This window comes from Arvicanthis niloticus, chromosome 8, assembly GCF_011762505.2.
Source record: "Arvicanthis niloticus isolate mArvNil1 chromosome 8, mArvNil1.pat.X, whole genome shotgun sequence".
NCBI lineage: Eukaryota > Metazoa > Chordata > Mammalia > Rodentia > Muridae > Arvicanthis > Arvicanthis niloticus.
The window spans coordinates 87293337-87314935 of record NC_047665.1 but is presented as its reverse complement, the minus strand read 5'-3'; the positions used below and the strand labels follow the sequence as shown (position 1 = coordinate 87314935).

At 49.9% G+C, this 21599-nt stretch overlaps 1 protein-coding gene across 4 annotated transcripts in view; it reads right to left on the bottom strand.

The window, feature by feature from the left end:
- The window catches only part of Col5a3 (collagen type V alpha 3 chain), a 46989-nt gene that overhangs the window by 17428 nt on the left and 7962 nt on the right, over positions 1 to 21599 (bottom strand). For all 4 annotated transcript variants that reach the window (XM_076939800.1, XM_034510051.2, XM_034510052.2 and 1 more), the window contains exons 7-35: positions 19398 to 19511; positions 19165 to 19305; positions 17584 to 17631; positions 17469 to 17510; positions 16912 to 16974; positions 16366 to 16440; positions 16189 to 16272; positions 15296 to 15352; positions 15153 to 15206; positions 14344 to 14397; positions 13471 to 13524; positions 13322 to 13375; positions 13134 to 13187; positions 12646 to 12690; positions 12450 to 12503; positions 11554 to 11598; positions 11365 to 11418; positions 11198 to 11242; positions 9751 to 9804; positions 9612 to 9656; positions 9430 to 9483; positions 7598 to 7642; positions 7368 to 7421; positions 7146 to 7253; positions 6172 to 6225; positions 1909 to 1962; positions 847 to 891; positions 531 to 584; positions 358 to 402 (exon numbers count right to left, since the gene is read on the bottom strand). In XM_076939800.1, coding sequence (XP_076795915.1) covers positions 358 to 402; positions 531 to 584; positions 847 to 891; positions 1909 to 1962; positions 6172 to 6225; positions 7146 to 7253; positions 7368 to 7421; positions 7598 to 7642; positions 9430 to 9483; positions 9612 to 9656; positions 9751 to 9804; positions 11198 to 11242; positions 11365 to 11418; positions 11554 to 11598; positions 12450 to 12503; positions 12646 to 12690; positions 13134 to 13187; positions 13322 to 13375; positions 13471 to 13524; positions 14344 to 14397; positions 15153 to 15206; positions 15296 to 15352; positions 16189 to 16272; positions 16366 to 16440; positions 16912 to 16974; positions 17469 to 17510; positions 17584 to 17631; positions 19165 to 19305; positions 19398 to 19511 — 1749 coding nt within the window. The remainder of the gene's footprint in view (positions 1 to 357; positions 403 to 530; positions 585 to 846; positions 892 to 1908; positions 1963 to 6171; positions 6226 to 7145; positions 7254 to 7367; positions 7422 to 7597; positions 7643 to 9429; positions 9484 to 9611; positions 9657 to 9750; positions 9805 to 11197; positions 11243 to 11364; positions 11419 to 11553; positions 11599 to 12449; positions 12504 to 12645; positions 12691 to 13133; positions 13188 to 13321; positions 13376 to 13470; positions 13525 to 14343; positions 14398 to 15152; positions 15207 to 15295; positions 15353 to 16188; positions 16273 to 16365; positions 16441 to 16911; positions 16975 to 17468; positions 17511 to 17583; positions 17632 to 19164; positions 19306 to 19397; positions 19512 to 21599) is intronic.

Here is a 21599-nt window from a genome sequence, read left to right as displayed (position 1 = left end):
CAAAGAGAAGTTAAGCAAGTTGCTCAAGGTCACACAGCAGACAAGTGGCACAATTGGGACTTGAACTCACAGATCTCTGGTCTTGGAGGGTAAGCTCATTCTATTATATTATATATGATGTGCTGTCAGCTCATGGCTGGTTCCCCCTGAGTATCACACACATACACGTAATTCACATTCATAAGCTTATACATGCACATTCACAGACACATACACACTCACACATACACACTCACACATACACTGCACACACACATACACTCACACACCACATATACACACATAAACCACACTCACATACACACCACACACACACACACACACACACACACACACACACACACACACTTTACTTACCTTTTCTCCAGGGGCCCCAGGAGACCCATTCTGGCCCACATCACCCTAGAACAGATAAAATGAGCTTCAATACCAGAACACACTCAACTGGGAGGACTAGGCAGGTAGCTAAGTTAGCCTGAGATAGACAAGAGGCCCTTTGGTCTTCCCCCATCTTCTACTCACTCCCATACCTTGGGGCCAGGCTGGCCTGTGGCCCCCGGCTGTCCCCTGTCTCCTCGGGTGCCCTGCATAGAAATTTAAAGAGAGAGAGAGAGAGAGAGAGAGAGAGAGAGAGAGAGAGAGAGAGAGAGAGAAGAACAGAGGTGAGTGGGTGGGTGGATAGGTGGGCCTGGGAGAGGATATCACACACAGGCTCCTTCCTCCAAAATCCCCTCTGATTTCACCAGGGACAGGGACAGGACCTGACCTTCCCTGCCCACTCATGACTTCATCACCCCATCGCCCCTCAGTCCAGAGCCCCGTGAGGAACAGCCACCCTCTCCTCACCGGTGTGCCACGTTCTCCTTCCTCCCCTGGCTGCCCTGCTTTGCCCTGGAAAGCAAGTCAGAAATATAGAAAGTGAGAACTGCCTCGTGCTTCATGAGACACATATGCATATATGTGTTCACAAGTGGGAATGTATGCATACAAGAATGTCTGCAAAGGAAAGCTGCATGCAGGGAGAGAATGCAGCCCAAAGGAGAGAGCTGTGTTGCAGATAGCAATACTAGAGGAGCAGGGCCATCTAAACCATTTGAAACCGAAGCCCCAGATACCAGACATGGTGCAACAAAATTTGGCACTGGCCTGCTGGGTTTCAGTCTTGGGTTGGTCCAGTATTTCCTCGCCATGCCTGTATTCTTCCCTTGTAGAATGGGAATTATATTCTATGGCATTGTAATTTGGTTTTTTGTTTGTTTGTTTTGTTTTGTCTTAATTTTGCTTTTAAAGCACTGGAATTATGAAAGACTACAGGGTTTTTAAGTTAGATTATATTTTACATTCAGAAATAAAACATGAGACTTTGAGAACAGGAAGTAGGTTATGGTTTTAAACCAATGTGTTTGTGTGTCCGGTGGACACAGGGTGAGGCCGTGCCAGATAGATTTTCTTTTGTAAGATTTATTTCTATTTGTATATGTGTCTGTGTGTGGGTTGGTACACAAAAGTGCAGGTGTTTCCAGATGCCAGAAGGGGGCACTGCATCCCCTGGCTCTAGAGCTACAGATGGTTGTGAGCCACCCAATGGAGTACTGTGAACCAAACTCCAGTCCTCTGGGAGAGCAGACAGGGCTCTTAACTGCTGAGCCAGCTCTCCCACCTTGTAATGGTTTTCATTGTCAGCTTGAGGCAGTCTAGAAGCATCCAGGAAGGGAGTCAATGAGGGACTGTAGAGATCAGGTTACCCCGTGGACAAGGCTGTGGGGATTGTCTGGATTGCCTTAGGTGAGAAAGAAAGACTTACCCTAACAAGCACATTCCAACACCCACCTCTGGCATGTGTGAGCACAGGCTGCTCCCCTTGGGCCAAGCCACCCCCCTCTCCATATCTTCTGACACACAACTCACCCTCTTGCCTTTCTCTCCCAAGGGTCCCAGGGGTCCAGGAAATCCAATAGATCCCTGAATAGAGAGAATCAGACATGAGACTCAGGGACAGTGAGCATTAGGCAGAATTGGTCCCAGGCTCCATCCTTTGAGGCTTCCTTAGGCTACTGAATCTGGTGGCTTTCTTTCATCCCCTCCAGCCCCAGCCTCCTTAGAGCGGCTCTGCACCTTCCTCCTCACCTCTTCTGGTTCTCACCCCACAGCAGACACACTACCCACCTCCAAATTCCCCAGGTATGCCTGCATATTCCAGCCAGGAGCCTTTGCACAGGCCCCTTCCTTCACCTTAAATGCTCTTCTCAGGTCTACACAAAGCCATCAGTCACCCATCATTCACCATTCTTATGCGCACGTGTATGTGATATGTGTGTACACACGCCCATACATACATATAGAAGCCACAGGGGAATGTCAGGTACCCTATTCTATTCTATTCTATTCTATTCTTGTCCAATCTCGGCTGGTAAAGCACTTGCCTAGCACGGAGGATTTCTCAAGCTCTACCCCCAGTACCACACACTACACAGGTGTGATGGCATCTGCCTCTGGTCCCAGCTTTCAAGGTGAAACACAAAGATCAGGAGTTCAAGCTCAGCCTTATCTACACACAGCCTGGGCTACATGAAACCCTGTCTCAACAAAAAACTAGAGGGGCTGGCTGGCAGGTGGGTGTGGCAGCCCACCTGTAATCCCAGCACTCAGGAGGTAGAGAAGGGAGTCCCCAAAGGAACAAGCTGACTAGTAAGACAAGTAGAACTGGTGAGCTCTAGGTTCAAATGAAAGATCCTGCCTTTATATATAAGGTAGAAGAGATGGAAGACACTGGACATCATCCTCTGGTTTCCCTGCTCAGGTACACCTGCACACATGGAGGGCATCACACATCTGAACATCAGTGCACACACACACAAAACAAGCAACTCAAAGGCCACAAAAGGAGGTTGTTAGGTTATTGGGGTCCTTGACCAGGACTTGGTGCCAAGGTCTTTGCCCTCTCTCTATAGCTCCCTTCTCTCTCTCTCTCTCTCTCTCTCTCTCTCTCTCTCTCTCTCTCTCTATCTCTCTCTCTCTCTCTATCTCCTTTCTCTTCATCTCCCTTTCTTGCCCTTCTCCTCTACCCCCGTTCTCCTGCTTCATGATGTGAGTGGCTTCTGTCTGCCACTTTTGACCTGTTACCACCATCTGCCACCAGAAAGCCAAAGGTCCACTCAAGACCATGAGCCAAGTACAACTAGCCTGCGAAAGTTGATCTACAGTGAGTATCAGGCATGTCAGCTCCAAACAGCCAAGCTCCGGAACTCAGGAAGGTCTGTTTCTGGTGAGATGGTTCAGTGGGTAAAGGTGCTTGCTGCCAGTCCTAATGACATGATTTGATGTGGAAGGAGAGAACTGACTCCACAAAGTTGTCCTTCGTGTGTGCCTGTGTGTGCCTAGTGCCCATGGGGAACAGAAAAGGGCACTGGATCTCCTAGAGCTGGAATTATAGCCTTCATGTGGATGCTAGGAACTGACCCCAGGTTCTCTGCAAGAGCAGCAAGAGCTTTTAACCTCTGCACATCTCTCCAACCCATAAACGTAATTTAAAAAAAAAAAAAAAAAAAAAAGAATTCTGCACTCAAATCTGCCCCCATGCATCTTTAAGATCCCAAGGGACTTTACATAAACAGACATGCTCAGTCACCCATGATGTAGTCCAGGGTGCAGCTCAGACAGAGAGCACAATCTCACATGCAGTCTTTTTGTTTTGTTTTGTTTTGTTTTGTTTTGTTTTGTTTTGTTTTTGTCTTGTTTTTTGAGACAGGGTTTCTCTGTGTAGCCCCGGCTGTCCTGAAACTCACTCTGTAGACTAGGCTGGCCTCGAACTCAGAAATCTGCCTGCCTCTGCCTCCCAAGTGCTGGAATTAAAGGCATGAGCCACCACAGCCCGGCGCACGCAGTCTTATCCCTCACAACACAGACACATGTGTTTAAGCAGAGCCGCATTTCTGTATAAGTACACTGTGTTAGGCTATAATGAATTCAAGATTGGAAAGATCTCAGTTTTGTGAGTTTTCTCTGCTAGGATTCCAACATCTTTGCCCCGTCCCCTGGTCTGTACTGGCAGCTTGATTCTTAGTGTGGGATTATAGATGGGGTACCTTTAAGGAGCCCAGTGTGGTGGGAGGTCTTTAGGTCAATTGGACTAACAGGAAGGGATTAACATAGTTCTCATGGGACTCAGTTAGATCCTGTGAGAAGGTTTTTAAAGAAGACTGGAGAGGTGGCTCAGAGGATAAGAGCACACTGGCTATTCTTCAGAGGGCCTGGGTTTGCTTCTCCCAACACCCACATGTCAGGCTCACAACCATCTATAACTCCAGTTCCACAGAATCTGAAATTCTCGTCTAGCCTCTGCAGGCATTACGTGCATCTTTGATGCACAGACGTATATGCAGGCAAAACACCCATTCACATAAAATAAAAAGAAATAAAATCTCAAAAAGCATTTAGAAGAGTTTTTTTTTTTTTTTTTAAAGCATTTTGATGACCAGCACTCAGGAGGTTTTTGGCATGTAGATCTCTGGGTTCTCAACCAGGCTGATCTACATAGTGAGATCCTGTCTCAGGAAAACCAAGACACCTTTATTACATGTACTTATTTCCTGTGTGGCTGCGGCCACAGAGTGCAAGAGGAGGTCAGAGGGCAGCTTGAAGAAGTCAGTTCTCTCTTTCTACCACTAGGGTGGCAGGGATCAAACTCGGGTCATCAGGCTTGGAGGCGAGAACCTTTCTTACTCATGCAAGAGGATTTTTGTTTGGTGTATGTGTGTTCCTGTGTGTGCACATTCATGTGAAAGCTGGAAGCCAATGCTGGCTGTCTTGTTTGTACTTCACGTTAGCGTTGTGCGCACATGTTCATGGGTGTGTGTGGTGTGTCTGAGCAGAGGCCAGAACAGGATACCCAACATCCTCCTCCGTCGCTGTCCATCATTCCTTTGAGGCAGGGTCTGGCGCTGAACATGGAGTTAGCCTGCTGTTCAGCAAGCCCCAGGGATCCTCCTGTTTCAGGCCCCACAGCCCTGGGGTTACAGGAACACAAACAAGGCCTTGCCTGACTTTTTTTCCTTCATATTTAAAGGAGTTTTATTTTGGTGTGTGTGTGTGTGTGCGTGTGCGTGTGCGTGTGTGTGTGTGTGCGTGTGTGTGGTATGTGGGAGTGCTGTGGGTAGAGGACTTTGTCAGATCCCCTGGAGCTGAGGTGATAGCCAGTTGTGAGTTGGCGGTGTGGATGTGAGGCCCTGAGCTCTGAAAGGCAGCAAGGGTTCTCACTGCTGAGCCATTTCTCCAGCATGGGAAGCAGGTGATGGGAAATTGAACTCAGGTACAAACTCAGAGAGCTCTCTCTCCACTGATCTATCTCCTCAGCCCCTCCTTCTTAACTCTTTGAGATAAAGTCTCTCACTGACCCTGGGGCTTGGTCAAGGGCTAGACTTTCTAGGCATTGAACCCCAGGAACCCTCCTGCCTCCACCTCCCCAGTGCTGAGGTTACGAATGTGTACCACACATGGCTTTTCACGTGGGTGCTGGGACTCACATTTAGGGCTTCGTGCCTGCATGGCAAGCACTGTACTGACAGCAATCTGGCCAGTCTCCAGTGGGTTGTTCTTAAGGAGGAACGGTGGCCATCCCACCTCTGGCTTCCTGTGCTGTTGTGGGGTTGCTATAGCTCACACCTGCGTTTGTATGACACCATTTCCTGATAAAGTAACTCAAGGCAGGGAGGACACCTACCTAGGGCTAAATCAGAAGAGTCGTCTGATTTTAGGTTATTAGCCTTCAAAGCTATGCTAACAAAACCTCCTTTCTTCATAAAATATCCAGCTTCAAATGTTTTGTTTTGTTTTGTTTTTTGTTATAACAACAGAAAACGGTTTAACACAGCCCTCTGGTTGATGGACCAAAAAAACCACACCAAAAGTCATCATCAAGCGAATAAAGGCATATATCACAGGGACTTCCATTTAGCAGCTGGGGAAATGGGTTCAAGAACCTCACTCAAGGTCATGGAGGTCACAAGCACTTCCCAGAACAAGGCCGTGATGCCCATGTCCTACTTAATACTCTCTCAATGACGAACTGTACAGCTACCCCCACTCCCACCCCTCAGATCACAGCCTGGACCCACAGGCATCTCTCTCTCTACTTCCCCCCACCCACCCACTTCCAGTTCCATGGCCTCTTACCTTAGGTCCTGGGCGTCCTGGATAACCTGGGAGACCTGGCACCCCAAGCTTGCCCTACAGAAAAAAAGATTGTAGAACTAAGGTCACACACTGAAGTTGGAGACTAGAGGGAAAACAGTGTGCAGCCGAGTGAGAAGCAAGGACACTGAGTTCCTAGGAGGGATGTGCCTGCGAGGAGCTCCTTCCCCAGTACAAACCAGTGTCCTCATCTATAAGGTGGGGATATCCTGTTTACTACAGGGACTTGAGAGACAGCCCAGCAGTTTGAGTCCCAGCACCTGTATCAGGCAGCTCACAACCACCTGTGACTTTGGCTCCAGGGACTGACATCTGGAGGCATCTGTCCTCCCACAGAGACACAGAATTAAAAATAAAATAAATCCCCTGCCCCTTCTTTAAAGACAGGGTCTCATTGTATAGCTCTGACTATCCTAGAACTCACTAAGTAGATGTGGTTGGCCTCAGACTCATAGAGATTCACCTACCTTTGTCCCAACCCCACCCCACCAGCTCTGGGATTAAAGGAATGCACCACCATGATATAATATAAATCTTTTAAAATGTCTATTACAGAGAGTTGCAGTGGGAATTAAAATGAAGATATGTGCAAGTAATTGCTCTACAATGCTCAGTAAATAAATTAAGGATGACAGGGCTTAGCTCAGCCTTGCATCCCTGTCCAGAGTCCCCCAGTGAGGGGCTGGGGTGTGGCTTAGTGGTAGGGCCCTTGCCCAGAGTCCCCCAATGAGGGAGTGGCTCAGTGGTAGGCTCCTGCCCAGAGTCCCAGTGAGGGGCTGGGGCGTGGCTCAATGATAGGGCCCAGAGTCCCTAGTGTGTGGAGCTGGGGTGTGTCTCCACAGTACAGCTGTTTTCTAACAAGTGAGACTTCCTGGTTCCATCTCCAGATTGGACAGTGAGACAGCAGTCACGCACAGATAGGCAATAAACAATGTAAGTGAACCCTGTTGAATCACCTTCTCCCCTGCTGCTCCTGGGGGGCCTTCATCACCAGGCAGTCCCTCAGGCCCCTTTTGTCCTTCTGGACCATCCTCTCCTCTGGGACCTGGGAGTCCTGGGTTTCCCTGAGATAGAAAAGAACGGGATTGAAATCAGCCACTTGTCCTTCCTCCTCTGTTCATTCACAGCCCAGCCCCCTGTGTTCACCCCACACTGTCCTCATCTGGAGCTGGTCTTACCCGGTCGCCTTTTGGTCCCTCATCACCCTTGAAGCCAGGAAAGCCATCCTCTCCCTGGGGGAAGACACAGAAATGGAGACAGAGAAGGAGAGAGAAAGAAGAAAGGGAGGGATAGAAAAAGGGACAGAGGCAGGCACAGAGCAGAAGTCAGGGCCTTAGGGAAGGGGCATAGCCAGGGCCTCTATGGGGGCTCCCTCTCCCTCCCCTCCAATGAACCTCTTCCTCCTCACCCTTTCTCCTTTCTCGCCTTGGAGGCCCCGGTTACCAGAGGTACCCTAAGAAAAATTTTAGAGAGCTCTTAGTCTCTTTCCCTGCTTAAGGAAGGTTTTAGACTTCCTCCCTTGACTTAAATCGTGAGAAAAAAAAAAGAAAAAAGAAAAAAAAAAACAAAGAAAAAAAAAAGAAAAAAATTGTGAGAACACTTGCAAGATGACGATAGTGTGGGGGGGGAGCCCTAGACGAAGCAGCTGTCTCCTCAGAGACCCTCAGTGTACTGCTCAGCTTCCCCTACTCATCGCATGCCTGGTAGCTACCCTATCCCCCACCCCCACCAAGTTCAGATGCGTGGGGAGAACCAGGAGAGCCAAATCTCTATGCCATTCATCTCTACTTCCTGAGGACACAGTGTCTACAGTTCCTTCTGGCAGCAGAAAGAACATTCCAGAGTCCAGCCTCATTCCAAAGGCAGGGGAGAGTTTCCCCGCATTGTGCTGGCCACAAGGAGACTCTGTGCTGGTGACAGCATGCCCATCCCGTGCAAAGTGCATACCCTGGACTGACTTCCTGCCCGTACCGCACTGACAAACTGCACTTGGCTCCAACAGGAATTGGAATGGAGCTCAACTGAAGAATGAACAAGCAGTTGGAGCTGATGCAACTATGTGCTTGGAAACAGCAGGGCCTTCTGCAGCCCCGCGGTAATTCACTGGACCACAGTAAAGAAAGCTTTTGGCTGCAGCTGGCCCCTCCCTTGGCTACAAAGTAACTAGATTCAGATACAACACAGGCTGCAACCACAGCCCTCCACTTATCTGCAAAATAAGCTGGGACACCCCCACCCCTCACCCCCACCCCTCACCCCCACCCCCTAGGGGTTGCCAGAAGGGATAAGATCCAGCTTTTATCTATGCTGCCTGCTCTATGCATACATCAAACTATGATAAAATCCAATTTATAAATTAAGCAAAGGAAAAGATGAAAAAAGAAACTAACAATAAAATAGAGAAATTAGTATACTGGTTTTTTCATTTGTCTATTTTCTGTTTTGGTTTCTCTCCCTCTCTCTCTCTCTCTCTCTCTCTCTCTCTCTCTCTCTCTCTCTTTTTGACACAAGGGACTCTTGTTTTGTTTTTGAGACAGCAGCCCCGCCTACCTGGCTTGAAATTCACTATGTATACAAGAAGGAAAGCACAGAGATCCCCTTGCCCCTGCCTCCCAAGTGCTGGAATGGAGTTTGTTGTTGTTATTTATTTATTTTGCTTTATTTTATTTTGAGACAGGGTCTCATGTAGCCCTGGCTGATTTAAAATTCACTACATGGCTAAGGGTAACTCTGGACTCCTGATGTCTCTGCCTCCACCACCTCAGCACGAGGACCACTGGCATGCACCACTATGCTGAGTTTCTAGGGTGCTAGGGATGGAACCCAGGATTCCATACATGCTAGGCAAGCATTCTGCCATCTGAGCTACCCCGACCGAGCCTTTTAAATTCTTAGTTTGATACAGACTGGCTTCAAACTTGCATAGCTCAGGCTGATCTTAAATTCCTAATTTTCCTCCCTCAAGTATTGTGATTACGGTGTATCTGTGTGTCTGTGTGTCTGTTAGTATTTTGTTAGTGTTTCATTTGTGAAACAGGATCTCAAAATATAATAATGCACCCCTGGCTGGCAGAATTCACTATATAGCCCAGGCTAGCCTCAACTTTGCAGCAATCTTCTCCCCTCTATCTCCCAAATACTGGGACCACAGGCAGGCACACGATATCAGGCACTAGGTTGGGCTGCTGACACCAACACTAATCAACTATCCCACCTTCAAGCCCTCAAGCGTTAACCTACCTTCACACCACGAGGTCCAGGATAGCCCTGAGGGCCTGCTGAGCCTGGTGGGCCCTGAAGGGAAAATAAGGTCAATGCCATCTTGTTTCACCCCTTCTCTGTTCCCAGTATCCTATCTCCTCAATGGCCCATGGCTACTTGCTACTCCTCTTCCCCAACCAGCCACCCTCCTGGTCACTCACCTGAGCCCCTTTTTCTCCTGTAGGACCCTCATGGCCTGGGTGGCCCTGATGGAGAAACACATCAACTCATCAAAGGCCAAAATTTGCCATACAGATACCCAAACCTTCCCCTTCCCTTTGTCCCAGCTCCCTTTCTCACCGGAGGGCCCTCAGATCCTGGAACACCTGGAATTCCGGGATTTCCAGGGGGACCCTGAAAACAGAGTAACAGTAAGAGTAGGCGGAGAGTCTCAGCGCCTGGACAGGAGGGCTCTATCCAGGCAGCTCAGAGTGAGCCTACAACACAAGCTCTGCCCATGCTTGCTCCCAGCTTGCCCTCTCTGGGCTTCAGAAATCCTTGTATCTGGGAGAGATGCAAAAGCAATATGAGAGCCTGGGTGGTGGCGCACGCCTTTAATCCCAGCACTCAGGAGGCAAAGGCAGCTGGATCCCTGATAGCCTCATCTACAGAGTGAGTTCTAGGACAGCCAGGGTTACACAGAGAAATCCTGTCTTGAAAAATAAATGAAACAAAACAAACAAAGAACAATATGAGAAGTGTCGTGGCATGGCTCAGTGGTAGATCTGCTTCCTAGAACCTACGAGTGACAAGCTGGGGCGCTGCTCCAGAGTAGAGTCCCTGCCTATGATGACAAGGCCCCAGGTTTTGTGCCCAGTACCTAGTACCACAGAAAGAGCAAAACCAGTATGAAATATGCTGGAGTGACAGCTTCTCACCCACGCCCTTTTGTCTTGTTTCTTTGCTTCATCTCATCTCATTTATTTACTTATTTATTGAGACAAAGTTCTGAAGTAAGGTCCAGGCTGGGACAATTGCTGGGACTGCAGAGGTGTGTCATCATGCCCAGTAAGCACCTTTCTTTGAAAGTCCATCCCACCCACAGCTCCATCTGCAGAAGGATGGGCTTGGGCAGATGTGAGGCTCTCCAGTTCCTGCTTCCCAGGCTCTTATGTGCCTTTGGACCTATCAGATGTTTGCAGGATGTGGGACACTGTTTTTATGGATGATTGATATGGGAGGACCCAGCCCACTGTGGGTGGCATCGTCCTGGCTTGTAAGAAACCAGGCTGAGCAAAGCCAGTTCGCAGCGTCTCTCCGCAGCCTGTGCTTCAGTTCCTGCCTCTAGGTTCCTGCATTTCCTCGGTAACATGGAAGCATGGGTCAATGAGCCCTTTCCCCCTCAAGCTGGCTTTGGTCAGTGTTTGATCGCAACAACAGAAAAGGAAACTAGGAGACACACACACACAGGTATGCATACACCATATATGAACACACACACACACACAAACACACAAAAATTGTATCTGCCGAGGAAGCAAGCAGTAGCCGTGCAGAGAGACAAAGCTGGGTGCTCTGGTCCTTCATTAGCATCTGTGAGTCCCTTCTGTGAGGGCATCTGTACTGACAAGGGCTCCTCTGTCTGCCAGCCTCGGTGGGATTCTCCTGGAAACCCTCCCCAACAATGCTGCTCTGTCACTCTCGACTGGCTTCAGGACTGTGACTATTCATCGGCAAGAAGCCCCTCAAAGGAATCCCTGAGAGAAGCTTCTCCGGATGACACACGGAAGTTGAGGAAGTTGCTTACCTTTTCCCCGGGAGTGCCAATGGGCCCCTGGGGGCCTGGAATTCCCTGGGACATAAAAAGAACGGGAAGGAGTCATGAAAAGAGAGATGGACAGTAAAACTGGACAAGGGAGGACTGTGGCTCAGGCCCCTACCACACCCCATTGTCAAGACAAAGAGGGCTTGAACCTGGGAGCCGTGGTTTCCTTGCTGTCCTGGGGGACCTGGTTCTCCAGGAGGACCCTGTGGGGAAAGGGTGGGTTCAGTGAAGCCAGAAGGGTCAGAATGTGGAGGGTAGGGAAAGTTCCAAGTAGACAAGGCTATAATGACCATGGGCTTGGAGAGTCAGAAGGGTGGAAACAGATGATAGGCACTTACCACGTTGCCTTTGGCCCCTGGTGCGCCATCACTCCCTGTCACACCCTGTGAGGACAGAGGATGTGAGAGCAGGACAGATCAGGACCTGAGTCCGAGCTGCTGAGAAACATGTAGAAAGAAAGCACCAGCGACAGAAAGTATATTTTGGCTTTGGAGATGCTCAGTGGGTAAAGGCACTTGCTGCACAAGCATGAAGGTCTGAGTTTGAATCCCCAGAACCCATGCAAAACTCTAACTAGTAGTATTGGCATTTGTAATCCCCTATAGGGACATGAGAGGCTGAGACTGATTTTCCTAGGAAACTTGAAGGCCAACAAAGTGGAAAAACAAGAGAAAAACCCTCAAACAAGGCCTGGCAATTGTTCGCAGGCCTTTAGTCCCACCACTCAGGAGGCAGAGGCAGGAAGATCTCTAAATTCAAGGCCAGCCTGGTCTACAAAGTGAGTTCCAGGACTGCCAGGGCCACACAGAGAAACCTTGTCTTAAAAACAAAAACAAAACAATACAAAACAAAAAACCCTCAAACAAGGTGGGAGAAAACCTCACAACTGTCCTCCAACTTCCACACTTGCACACTTCCACACTTGCACACTTCCACACTTGCGCTGTTATGCAGGCAACCACAGTCATACACAGTAAGGATGGAGGAAGAAAGGAGGCCCAGTTCAGGGGACGGGGTTACTCAGTGGATAAAGGCACTGGCTGCTAAGACTGATGACCTGAGCTTGATTTCAGGAACCCACATGGTTAAAGAAAAAATCTGATCTCCACATGTGGGCCATGCAAACACACACACACACACACACACACACACACTCCAATAAATAGGGGGGCAGCTTACAAGGGGAGGGACAGGTAAGAATAAAACATAGACATGGAACCAACAAGATTCTCACCGGACGTCCTAGGGGTCCCGGGGGGCCTCTGGGGCCAATCAGACCTCGGGGACCCTGCAAGGAAGGGGCCGCATAATCCCAGCATCAGAGGTATATACCTGCAAGTTTCATGGCCCAAGGGGATTCTTCCCTTGAGAAGGAAGGTATTCTTCCCCCCCCTCAAGAGTAAAGAACTCTGGGGTCTCCGAACACCTACCGGCTCTCCAGCCTGGCCAGTGGGCCCTGGAGGTCCCTGCAGGCCCTGTGGAAAGAGTCATCATTATTTGCAGTGGGTAAGTACAGCCCCACGGTACAACCTCACCTCATCTCGAAGCCCCTCTAAGAGTCAGCTTGGTATCTCCACACTCTTATCGACTGAGCTCACAGCCTCCAGGCCTCAACAATCCTGACCCTATAGCTTTCAGCTCCAATGCTACCTTTTAGAGGACCTGGGGCTTCCTGCTCCTCCAGTGCAGACCCCAGTCCGCAGACACCATTCTGCCTATTTCTGGTTGGTTGTTTGCTTGTTTGCTTGTTTGTCTCAATGTCAGGGATTGAGGCCAGAGCTTCCTATGTGGTAGGCAAGTGCTCCAACACTGAGTGCCCCCCTCAGCCTCTCACTGCAGGAATCTATGCAGGGGCTCTACCACTGAGCTACTTTCCCAGCATACTGAAGCCTCCTTCCTATGCCTCCCCCCAGCTTACCTTTATGCCATCTTCTCCCGGGGGACCAGGTTGCCCTACATGTCCAAAGTCACCCTGGTGCAGAGACGGAGGACATTTGAATAGATTAGCATATGCAGGAGCCACTCACTTCTCGAAGGCTCAGATAGTGTATGAAGTTAATGAAGCATTGCACACGGAAACGGTGTGGGTATGGGAGGGACACTCACCCTCTGGCCCTTCTCCCCAGGCAGCCCGGGCAGGCCATCAAAGCCCCGGTCACCCTGTTGGAAGAGACAGCAGCCACCTTGAATCCATGACCTTGACAGTCCCTCCACCCTCCAACGCTTCCCCAACCAGCCCTGGCCCCACCACCCACCTTAGGTCCCGTGTCTCCGGGAAGACCCCGAGCCCCATCTGCTCCAGCTCGGCCCTAGGAAGGAAGTGAGGCTAAAGTCAAGGATTGATGAGCTTCCCAGAGCCTTTCCCTCTAAATGTCCTGCCATCCATTACGGTCTCCCAAGGGCTGCTTTCATAATTCTTTGTTTGTTTGTCTGTTGTTGTTGAGGAGGAGGAGACAGGGTCTCACTGTGTAGCCCTAGTTGGTCTGGTACACACTATTTATGCTAGGGTCACAGGCCTATCCAGAGATCTACCTGAGTCTGACTCCTGAGTGCTGGGATTAAAGTCACCAAACCTGGCTAGTATATTTAGTGTGCATGCCAGTGTGTGTGTGTGCGTGTGTGTGTGTGTGTGTGTGTGTGTGTGTGTGTGTGTGTGTATGCCATGGCACACATGTGGAGGTCAGTTAGTTCTCTTCTCCCATGAGGTGAATCTCAGGACTGAACTCCAGTCAACAGGATGTGCAGCAAGTACTTTACCCTGTGCACAGGTTAAAGGATGACCTTGGCTTTCTAATTCTCCTGCCTCGTCTCCCAGATTCTGGGATCACAGGCACACCGGCACACCCTGCTTCAGGGATTCTTTTTTGTATGTTGTGCTTCTTAGGTTGTTCCTCACCGGCTCCTGACTACACTTCAGATCCCAGGCCAAGCACTGTCTCTGTTCTCAAGTCTCCCTGAAGCTGCCACCTGCCACATCCCCTCACTGCACACCCAGCAGAGGGTCCACTACAGCCGTGGATGCTCAGGTGTCTCTGATAACACAAGAAGACCAGAGAGAACGAAGCCAGGGTTTTTATTTGGTGCTGGTGTTGAGCAAAGCATAACTGAAGAACCTAGAAGTTACTCACTGTCGTGCCTTCCCGTCCAGGAGGCCCAGGAGGGCCCTGTAGTCCTCGGGGGCCCTATGGTGGAAAACAAGAAGGAAGAATTAAAAGAAAAGGCATATGTTTGTTTGTTGGTTTGTTTTGTTTTGACAAGGTCTTACCATGTGACTCTGGCTGGCCAATAACTGACTTTATAGACAGGGCTGGCCTTGAATTCACAGAGATCCCCCTGCCTCTGCCTCCTGAGTGCTGAGATTAAAGACATGCACCACCACCTCAGTAGATGTGCACACCTTGACCCTTGTGCTTGGGAGGTGGAGGCAGGTGGATCTTGGAGTTTTAGACTAGGCCTTGTCCTCCTGGTCCTTCAGCATCTATCCCGTTGAGTGCTGTGTACCCCACACCTGGTTTATGCGGTACTGGGACTGGGACTCAGGGTTTCATGAATGCTAGGCAAGTGCTTTACCAGTTGAACCCAGCCCCCAGCCCAGGACCTATTTTATTTATTTATATTTCGTGTGCATTGGTGTTTTTTTGCCTGCATGTATGTCTATGTGAGGATGCCTATGGAAACGGAATTACAGACAGTCATGGACCACTTATATGGGCACTGGGAATTAAACCCAGGTCCTCTGGAAGAGCAGCCAGTGCTTCTAACCACTAAGCCATCTCTCCAGCTCCCTTAGAGCCTATTTTAAATCACTTCTTAGGAGGAGCAGAAATTTCAAAGGTATATTTCTATTCCATTTGTTATGTTCCCCTGCTGGCATTTTATCCTATAACCTCTGTAGGAAGCTTTTCCCATTTAATCCCCCCATATCCCCCAAACTCACCTGTGGCCCCATTTCTCCCAATTCACCTTTCAGACCTGGATATCCAGGGAGGCCCTTGGAGGAGAGATGGGGAGGAGCACAGTTTGAGCAGTGTGGCCATCTGGCATGGATGTAACTCTCCCCAGTGCAGACCCCTTACTCACCACAGGGCCTGGGCGCCCAGTGAGCCCTACTGGACCAGGGGGCCCTTTCATGGACAGCTGAAAAGACAGACAGAGAAGAATCCCCCATAAGACCACAGAAGCACAACTAGAGTTAGGAGTATGCCTCCTCCACAGGTTGTAAATTTCTTCCCTGACTCATGCGTTGATAAGAGTTTGAGGGGAGCCTTTTGGAAGATGGTTGGGATTAGAGGAAATCAGAAGGGCGGGGTCCCTGTAATGACAGTCAGTATCTTTAAGAGTAATGGCTCAACCGGGCGGTGGTGGCACAAGCCTTTAATCCCAGCACTTGGGAGGCAGAGGCAGGCGGATTTCTGAGTTCGAGGCCAGCCTGGTCTACAGAGTGAGTTCAAGGACAGCCAGGGCTACACAGAGAAACCCTGTCTCAAAAAACAAAAAAAAAAAAAAAAAAAAAAAAAAAAAACAAAAACAAAAAAAACAAAAAACAAAAAACAAAAAACAAAACAAAACAAAAAAAAGAGTAATGGCTCATCCTCAGGCATGTACTCACTTGCCTGGCGCTGCCCTCCACCAGTTAGTTACAAGGCACCCAGCTAGGTGGCAGCATGATGCTCTGGGACTTCCCAGCCTCCAGAATCATTAGCCTGAATCCTCTGTTCTCTATGACCACCCCACCACACCCCTACAAGGCTCAGGATCACCCCACCACCACCCCACCACACCCCTGTAAGGCTCAGAACCCCCCCACCCCCCACCCCACCACACCCCCCTGCAAGGCTCTAGATTTTACAATAACAACAGAAACTCACAGCAAGCATCTTCAGGAGAGAGATGCCCTTGGTCTCCCAACCAGTCCTGCATGAACCTTCATTTCTGCTGTCCCTCACAGAACGCATGCCCTGTATCCCACTCACCTGAGCCTGTTGCAGTACTGCCTGGGCCTGGGCCTGCTGGAAGGAGACTGGGGGCCCTTTCATCGAGCTGCTTGCAAGATGGAACTAAGGAACAACTATCGATGAGTAGAGATACACAAGAAGACATCCCCTGGGGTCAGAACGCCACTGCCCAGGGATGGGACTCTCCCTCCTTACCGGCATCATGATCACTGTGCCCGGCAGGCCCCGGACTCCGTCAATGCCTGGGATTCCTGGGAGGCCAGCAGGGCCCTGAGAGAAGAAGCAAGACAGGGGATGGATGGGGGGAGGGAAGAAACAGAGGGGAGGACAAGAGATGGAAGGTGAGAGGGGACAGAGAAGGGAGAGAGACTGAGAAGGAACCCGATGACCTGAGCCTGATCGCCCGAGATCCACATGGTAGAAGGAGAGAACCGAGTCTTGCGAGGTGTCCTTTGACCTCTGCTCAGGTGCCAGGTTACATGCCACTACCCCATGTGTGCACACACACGCACAAAATAAATAAATTAAAACTTCATGAAAAATTTAAAGATGCACAGAAACAGTCACGAGGAGAAAAATGGGATGAGAGGTCAGAGTTCACAGAGTTCACAGATGGGGGTGATATCTCTTCTGGGATAGTGTTCCTAATCCCAGCCCCTGACACCCACATCCAAATCTCCACACTCCCAACCTGAAATCCCACCCCAGCACAGGGGTACACTCCAGTGGGGAGTCTCTTACCGGTAGACCACGGTCCCCAGGAAAGCCCGGTGGCCCAGGAGGGCCTGAAGGACCAGATATTCCCTGTGGAGATAGAAATCAGAGGTCACAGGAGATGCCGAACTTGAGCCTAGCTGGCTTCCGACCCACCTATGACCTTGACTTCAGGCATACCTCCTGACCAGCCTGAAGTCAAGATCATACTTAGCCAGCTCTGCTCCCGCCATGGCCTATTGACCTCTCAACTTTGCACCCTAAATCTTTTGACACATCTTTTGGGTATTGAATATCCAATGACCTTCAGGCAACCCTATAATCTAAATCTTCTCCCCAACTAGAAGAGAGTCAGGCACTGTGGTGCACACCTGTAGTCCCAATGTTCAGGAGGCTGAGGCAGAAGGATCAAGAGACAGAGTCCAGCCTAGGCTACATAGTGAGATGGAGACCAGCCTGGGCTATATAAAAGGAAGAGAGACGAGCTGCAGGAGTATCCAGTAACACAGCTGTTTTGTGCGTGGGCTCGAGAAGGCAGGAGGTGGGGAAAGAGATGGGAATGTGAGACTAGAACCAGTACTCACCCGGGGTCCTGGAGGTCCTGCAGGCCCCTCAAACTGCTGTCCCTGGGGGAAACACAGGTGTGACCCCTGTTCTCACGAGGCCCCTCAACCTCCTCACATCCCCCAATCCTCTCACCTGCTCTACTGTTGCAGGCTCTCCTTTCGCTCCTTTTTCTCCAGCACCCTGGGAACAGTGTGAGGAGAGAGGAAACATGAGAGCAGAGACAAAGACATGAGAATAAAGACAGAGACATGAGGGCAGAGACAGAGACATGAGGGCAGAGACAGAGACAGGAGGGCAGAGACACTGCTCTTTGTAAGAGCACAGGCTATACAAGCCTGATGACCTGAATTCAGTCTCTGGACTCCACAGTGGAAGGAAAGGACTGACTCCTGAAAGTCATCCAAGGTGAAGAGCATGAACTCCAAAGTCCTTATCATGGCTCTGCCTCTTACCCAGGGATGCTGGGACCTTATTCAAACCTGTGGCCATCCACAGGTAACTCATGAAGTCATTTAGTGTGTGACACCCATATGGCAAATGGTTGCAACCCTTGACACACATGATGCCTTATCCTCATTGTTAACCTGACTGGATTTGGAATTGCCTAGGAGAGGCCAGATGTGATGGCTCGTGCTTTAATCCCAGCACTCAGAGGCAGAGGCAGGTGATCTCTGGGAGTTCGAGGCCAGCTGGGTCTACATAAGCAAATTCCAGGATAATCAACCAGGACTACACAGTAAGAGTCTGTCTCAATGAATGAATGAATGAATGAATGAATGAATGAATGAATCCAACAGCAACAACAAAATGGAATCACCCAAGTGATTGGTGAGATGAAACTGTGGGTGTATCTGGATACTTCCAGAGAGAATTTACTAAGGGAAGCATCCAGAGGGCCAGTGGTGCTTCCCCAGATAGAAATAAAAGGGAGGAGAGCACCAGGCCAGCAGAGAACAGCTTCCCCTTCGCACTGCTTCCCCTTCTCCAAGAACCGAAGCCTCCCACCACATGCTCCTGTCTCCGTGAGGATGCTCAAATGTGTGAAGCAACTGCAGGAACCCTTCGCAATGTGAGCAAAGCAGCCCCTCCTCCTGCAAGTTGTCTCTGTCAGGTATTTTTTTCTAGCACAAGAAAAGTAACAGCGCGGGAAGTCAGTACCTGTTTCAAGTCTGACTCCGCCTTGGCCTCATCCAAGGCTTTATGACTAAGGAGTCAGCCCCACACCCTCACCCCCAGCCTGGATGGACTCCCCTGGATTCTAGACTCTCCTAGCCATCCCTGGATTGAAATCTCACTTGAATCTCAAACAGATGTTACAGATTCAAGACACCGCCAGGAGGTGACAATCATCACGTCTCCAGCAGCGAGAGCAAAAGGAACCATGTCCCCCAACCGGAGTAGTCTCTCCCCATTGTTTGCTAACGCTACAAGCTTCCCCGCCGACTCTCTGGCTCCCCCTACTGTCCATTCAGTAGGCAGGGCACTCAGAGAGCAAGAAGCAGGGTTCCACTGGAAGTCAAGTGGCTTCTCCCCTGCTTAGACTAAAGACGACTTGCATCACCAGCCCCTGTCACACTGTAAGTGCTTGGCAAATGTTTTGTAGCTGCAACTGTGCCAGGTCACACAAAGATAGTTGACACAAAACAAACACAATCGAGAAAAAGCATGTATGTATCTACAGCCCATCTCCTGACCCAGCCCCTCTAGACTCACAGGAAAGATCTGGAACTCAGTCCATAAAGACTGCTCTGCTGCCCTGAACTTGGGGCCCATGGTGGGGTCACCCCCTTCACCCTCCTCAGTAGGGTCCATCTCTGGAGTCCTCCACTCAGTTTCAGTATCAGAGTCCAACTCCTGTGGAGGACAGTGGGAACATCAAGGTTTGTTCTCGGCTATCACCTTCACCACCCCAACCCCTGGCTCAGCACCATCCACTTCCCACCAACCTGCAAGACCGTGGCATTTTGTCCAATCGTAACAGTGGTGGTGATGGTCAAAGGTGTGGGAGTCGGAGACAAGTGGGGAACTGGCTTCTCTGTCTCAGGGGTGTGAAGGGAGGTCTGCAGCAGAAATGGGAGGAGTGTTGGATCTGGGGTGAGGCCAATCACGACAGAGAGGAAACACAAGAGGAGCCAGGGCTCTCCTTTAGGGGAATCCCCAGTTCAAGGGTGGGTAGACAGAGGGAGCTTCCCACCAAGTTCAGAGGCTGGTGGGGGGAAAGACAGGTGCCTGGTACAACCAGTTCAAAGTGGCCAGAGGGGAAACCTCCTCAGATACAAGAGGAGGAGAGCAGGGCCAAGTCTCCCAGGCCTGGAAGCAGAACTGGATTGGCTCCAGGGCCCAGTGGTTAAAGTCAAAAGCCAGCACTCGGGGCCAGACTCCCGGAAGCCCAGCCCCACAAGTCTTCTCCCCTGATGGATTTTCAGTCAGCCAGCCAGGCTGCAGCTCCTCCAGCCTGGACAGCTGCAGAAGAACTGGGTCAAGGCAGAGAAAGAAAGCCACAGGGGTATAGGTAGTCATACTACGAAATAGAAAGATCTAGAACTGGCATCTAATCACAACCAGGACTTCAAGCAATGACTCAACCGATGACTTAGGACCCCTTCCCAGTAATTTATCAGCTAATAAACTACCAAATTAACCCAAATTATTCCAAGCACCAATGACTGCAAGGTGAGCCCTGCCTCCATGACACCCACCAATGGCTCTGAAGAGAAAGCCTTCCATCCAGGGACTCAACTATGATCCCAAGTAGTTGATTCATCCAACAAAAATCACTATTTAGCGACCTCCGAGTAATGAACCCTCTCTGGGATCTTCAACCAATTATTTCACTAACAATGACCCCATTATGTCTCTAGCAATCTCCCTAATAAATAACCCTTAACCTTTAACCTTCAACTAGTGCACTGGCTTATTTTAATGTCAACCCGACACAGCCCAGAGTCACCGAGGAAGAGCGTTTGTAGACCAGTGGGATGTCTCTAGGAAGCTGTCTTGATTGTTAACTGGAAGATGCAGCCCACTTGTAGTTGGCCCCTCCTAGGCAGGAGTTTCTGAACAGTGTAAGTAAGGCGAACGCTGGCTGAGAGCAAGCAAGCAGGAATTCATGGACTTACTCTCTGCTCTTGATTGTAGATGCCTTGATTTCCCCCAGATAAGGGACTATAACCCGGAATTGTGAGCTGAAATAATCCCCTCTCTCTCCTCCAAGTTGCTTTTGGTCAGGACAGGGGTTTTTGTTGTTTTGGCTTTGATTTTTGACTTTTGTTTTTGTTTTCAATGTGTACAAATGTGTGCATGCGTGCACTCATGTATGTGTGCAGGCATGCACACTCATCCATGTGCCACATGAGTGCAGGTCCCCTGAAGAGGGCGTCAGATTCCTTCGAGCTGGAATTACAGGACATTGTGAGCCATGTAAGGGGACACTGTTGCCATCTTCAGCAAAGGCAACCGTAACTATGAAGACCCTTAAGACCCAGCCTGTGCCATTCCCTTATAGAAGAAGGTTAGGGGTGGGCATTGGCCCCTCATCTGAGATTCCAGCCTCTCTCTCCTGGACCTCCCTCCCAGCTATCTGTAATTCTGTAATTCCTGGTCTCTGGGAAGGTGAGAGTACCGAGTGTGAAGGCTAACTGAAGGGGCCTCCATTTGTGCACCTAAGGGGAAAGTCAGCATCCATGGCTGCTTAGGGGTCACCCACACCCCAGTATGTAACCCCTTACCTCAGCTCTCTGTAAGTACAGCCAAACAACTCGTTGGTTTCCCAAGCTACATCTGAGTGAAATCACACCTCGGTTGGCCGTCACTTCCCTAACTATTGCTCATGTCTACCAGGAAGTGTTCACCCACAACAAAGACCAGACAAAATACCGACAGTGGCCTTTGTCAATACCTTTACCAATGGCCTCCAAGGGAAGACCTCCAACTAGGAACTCCTTATGCATTTACCTTAATGAACAATCTCCTCAACCAGCAATCCTAAATAGAACCCTCAGGAAGTGAGGGTGAGCAGGATGTGACGTCTGTCATCCCACTGGTCTCCAGGACTGACTTGGCTGGTCTAGCTCGCTAGGTAGCTCTCCCCTTCTGCCCTCGCTGCTCCATGTGTTGCTCCCAAAGGTGCAAACTCAAAGAGGATGAGC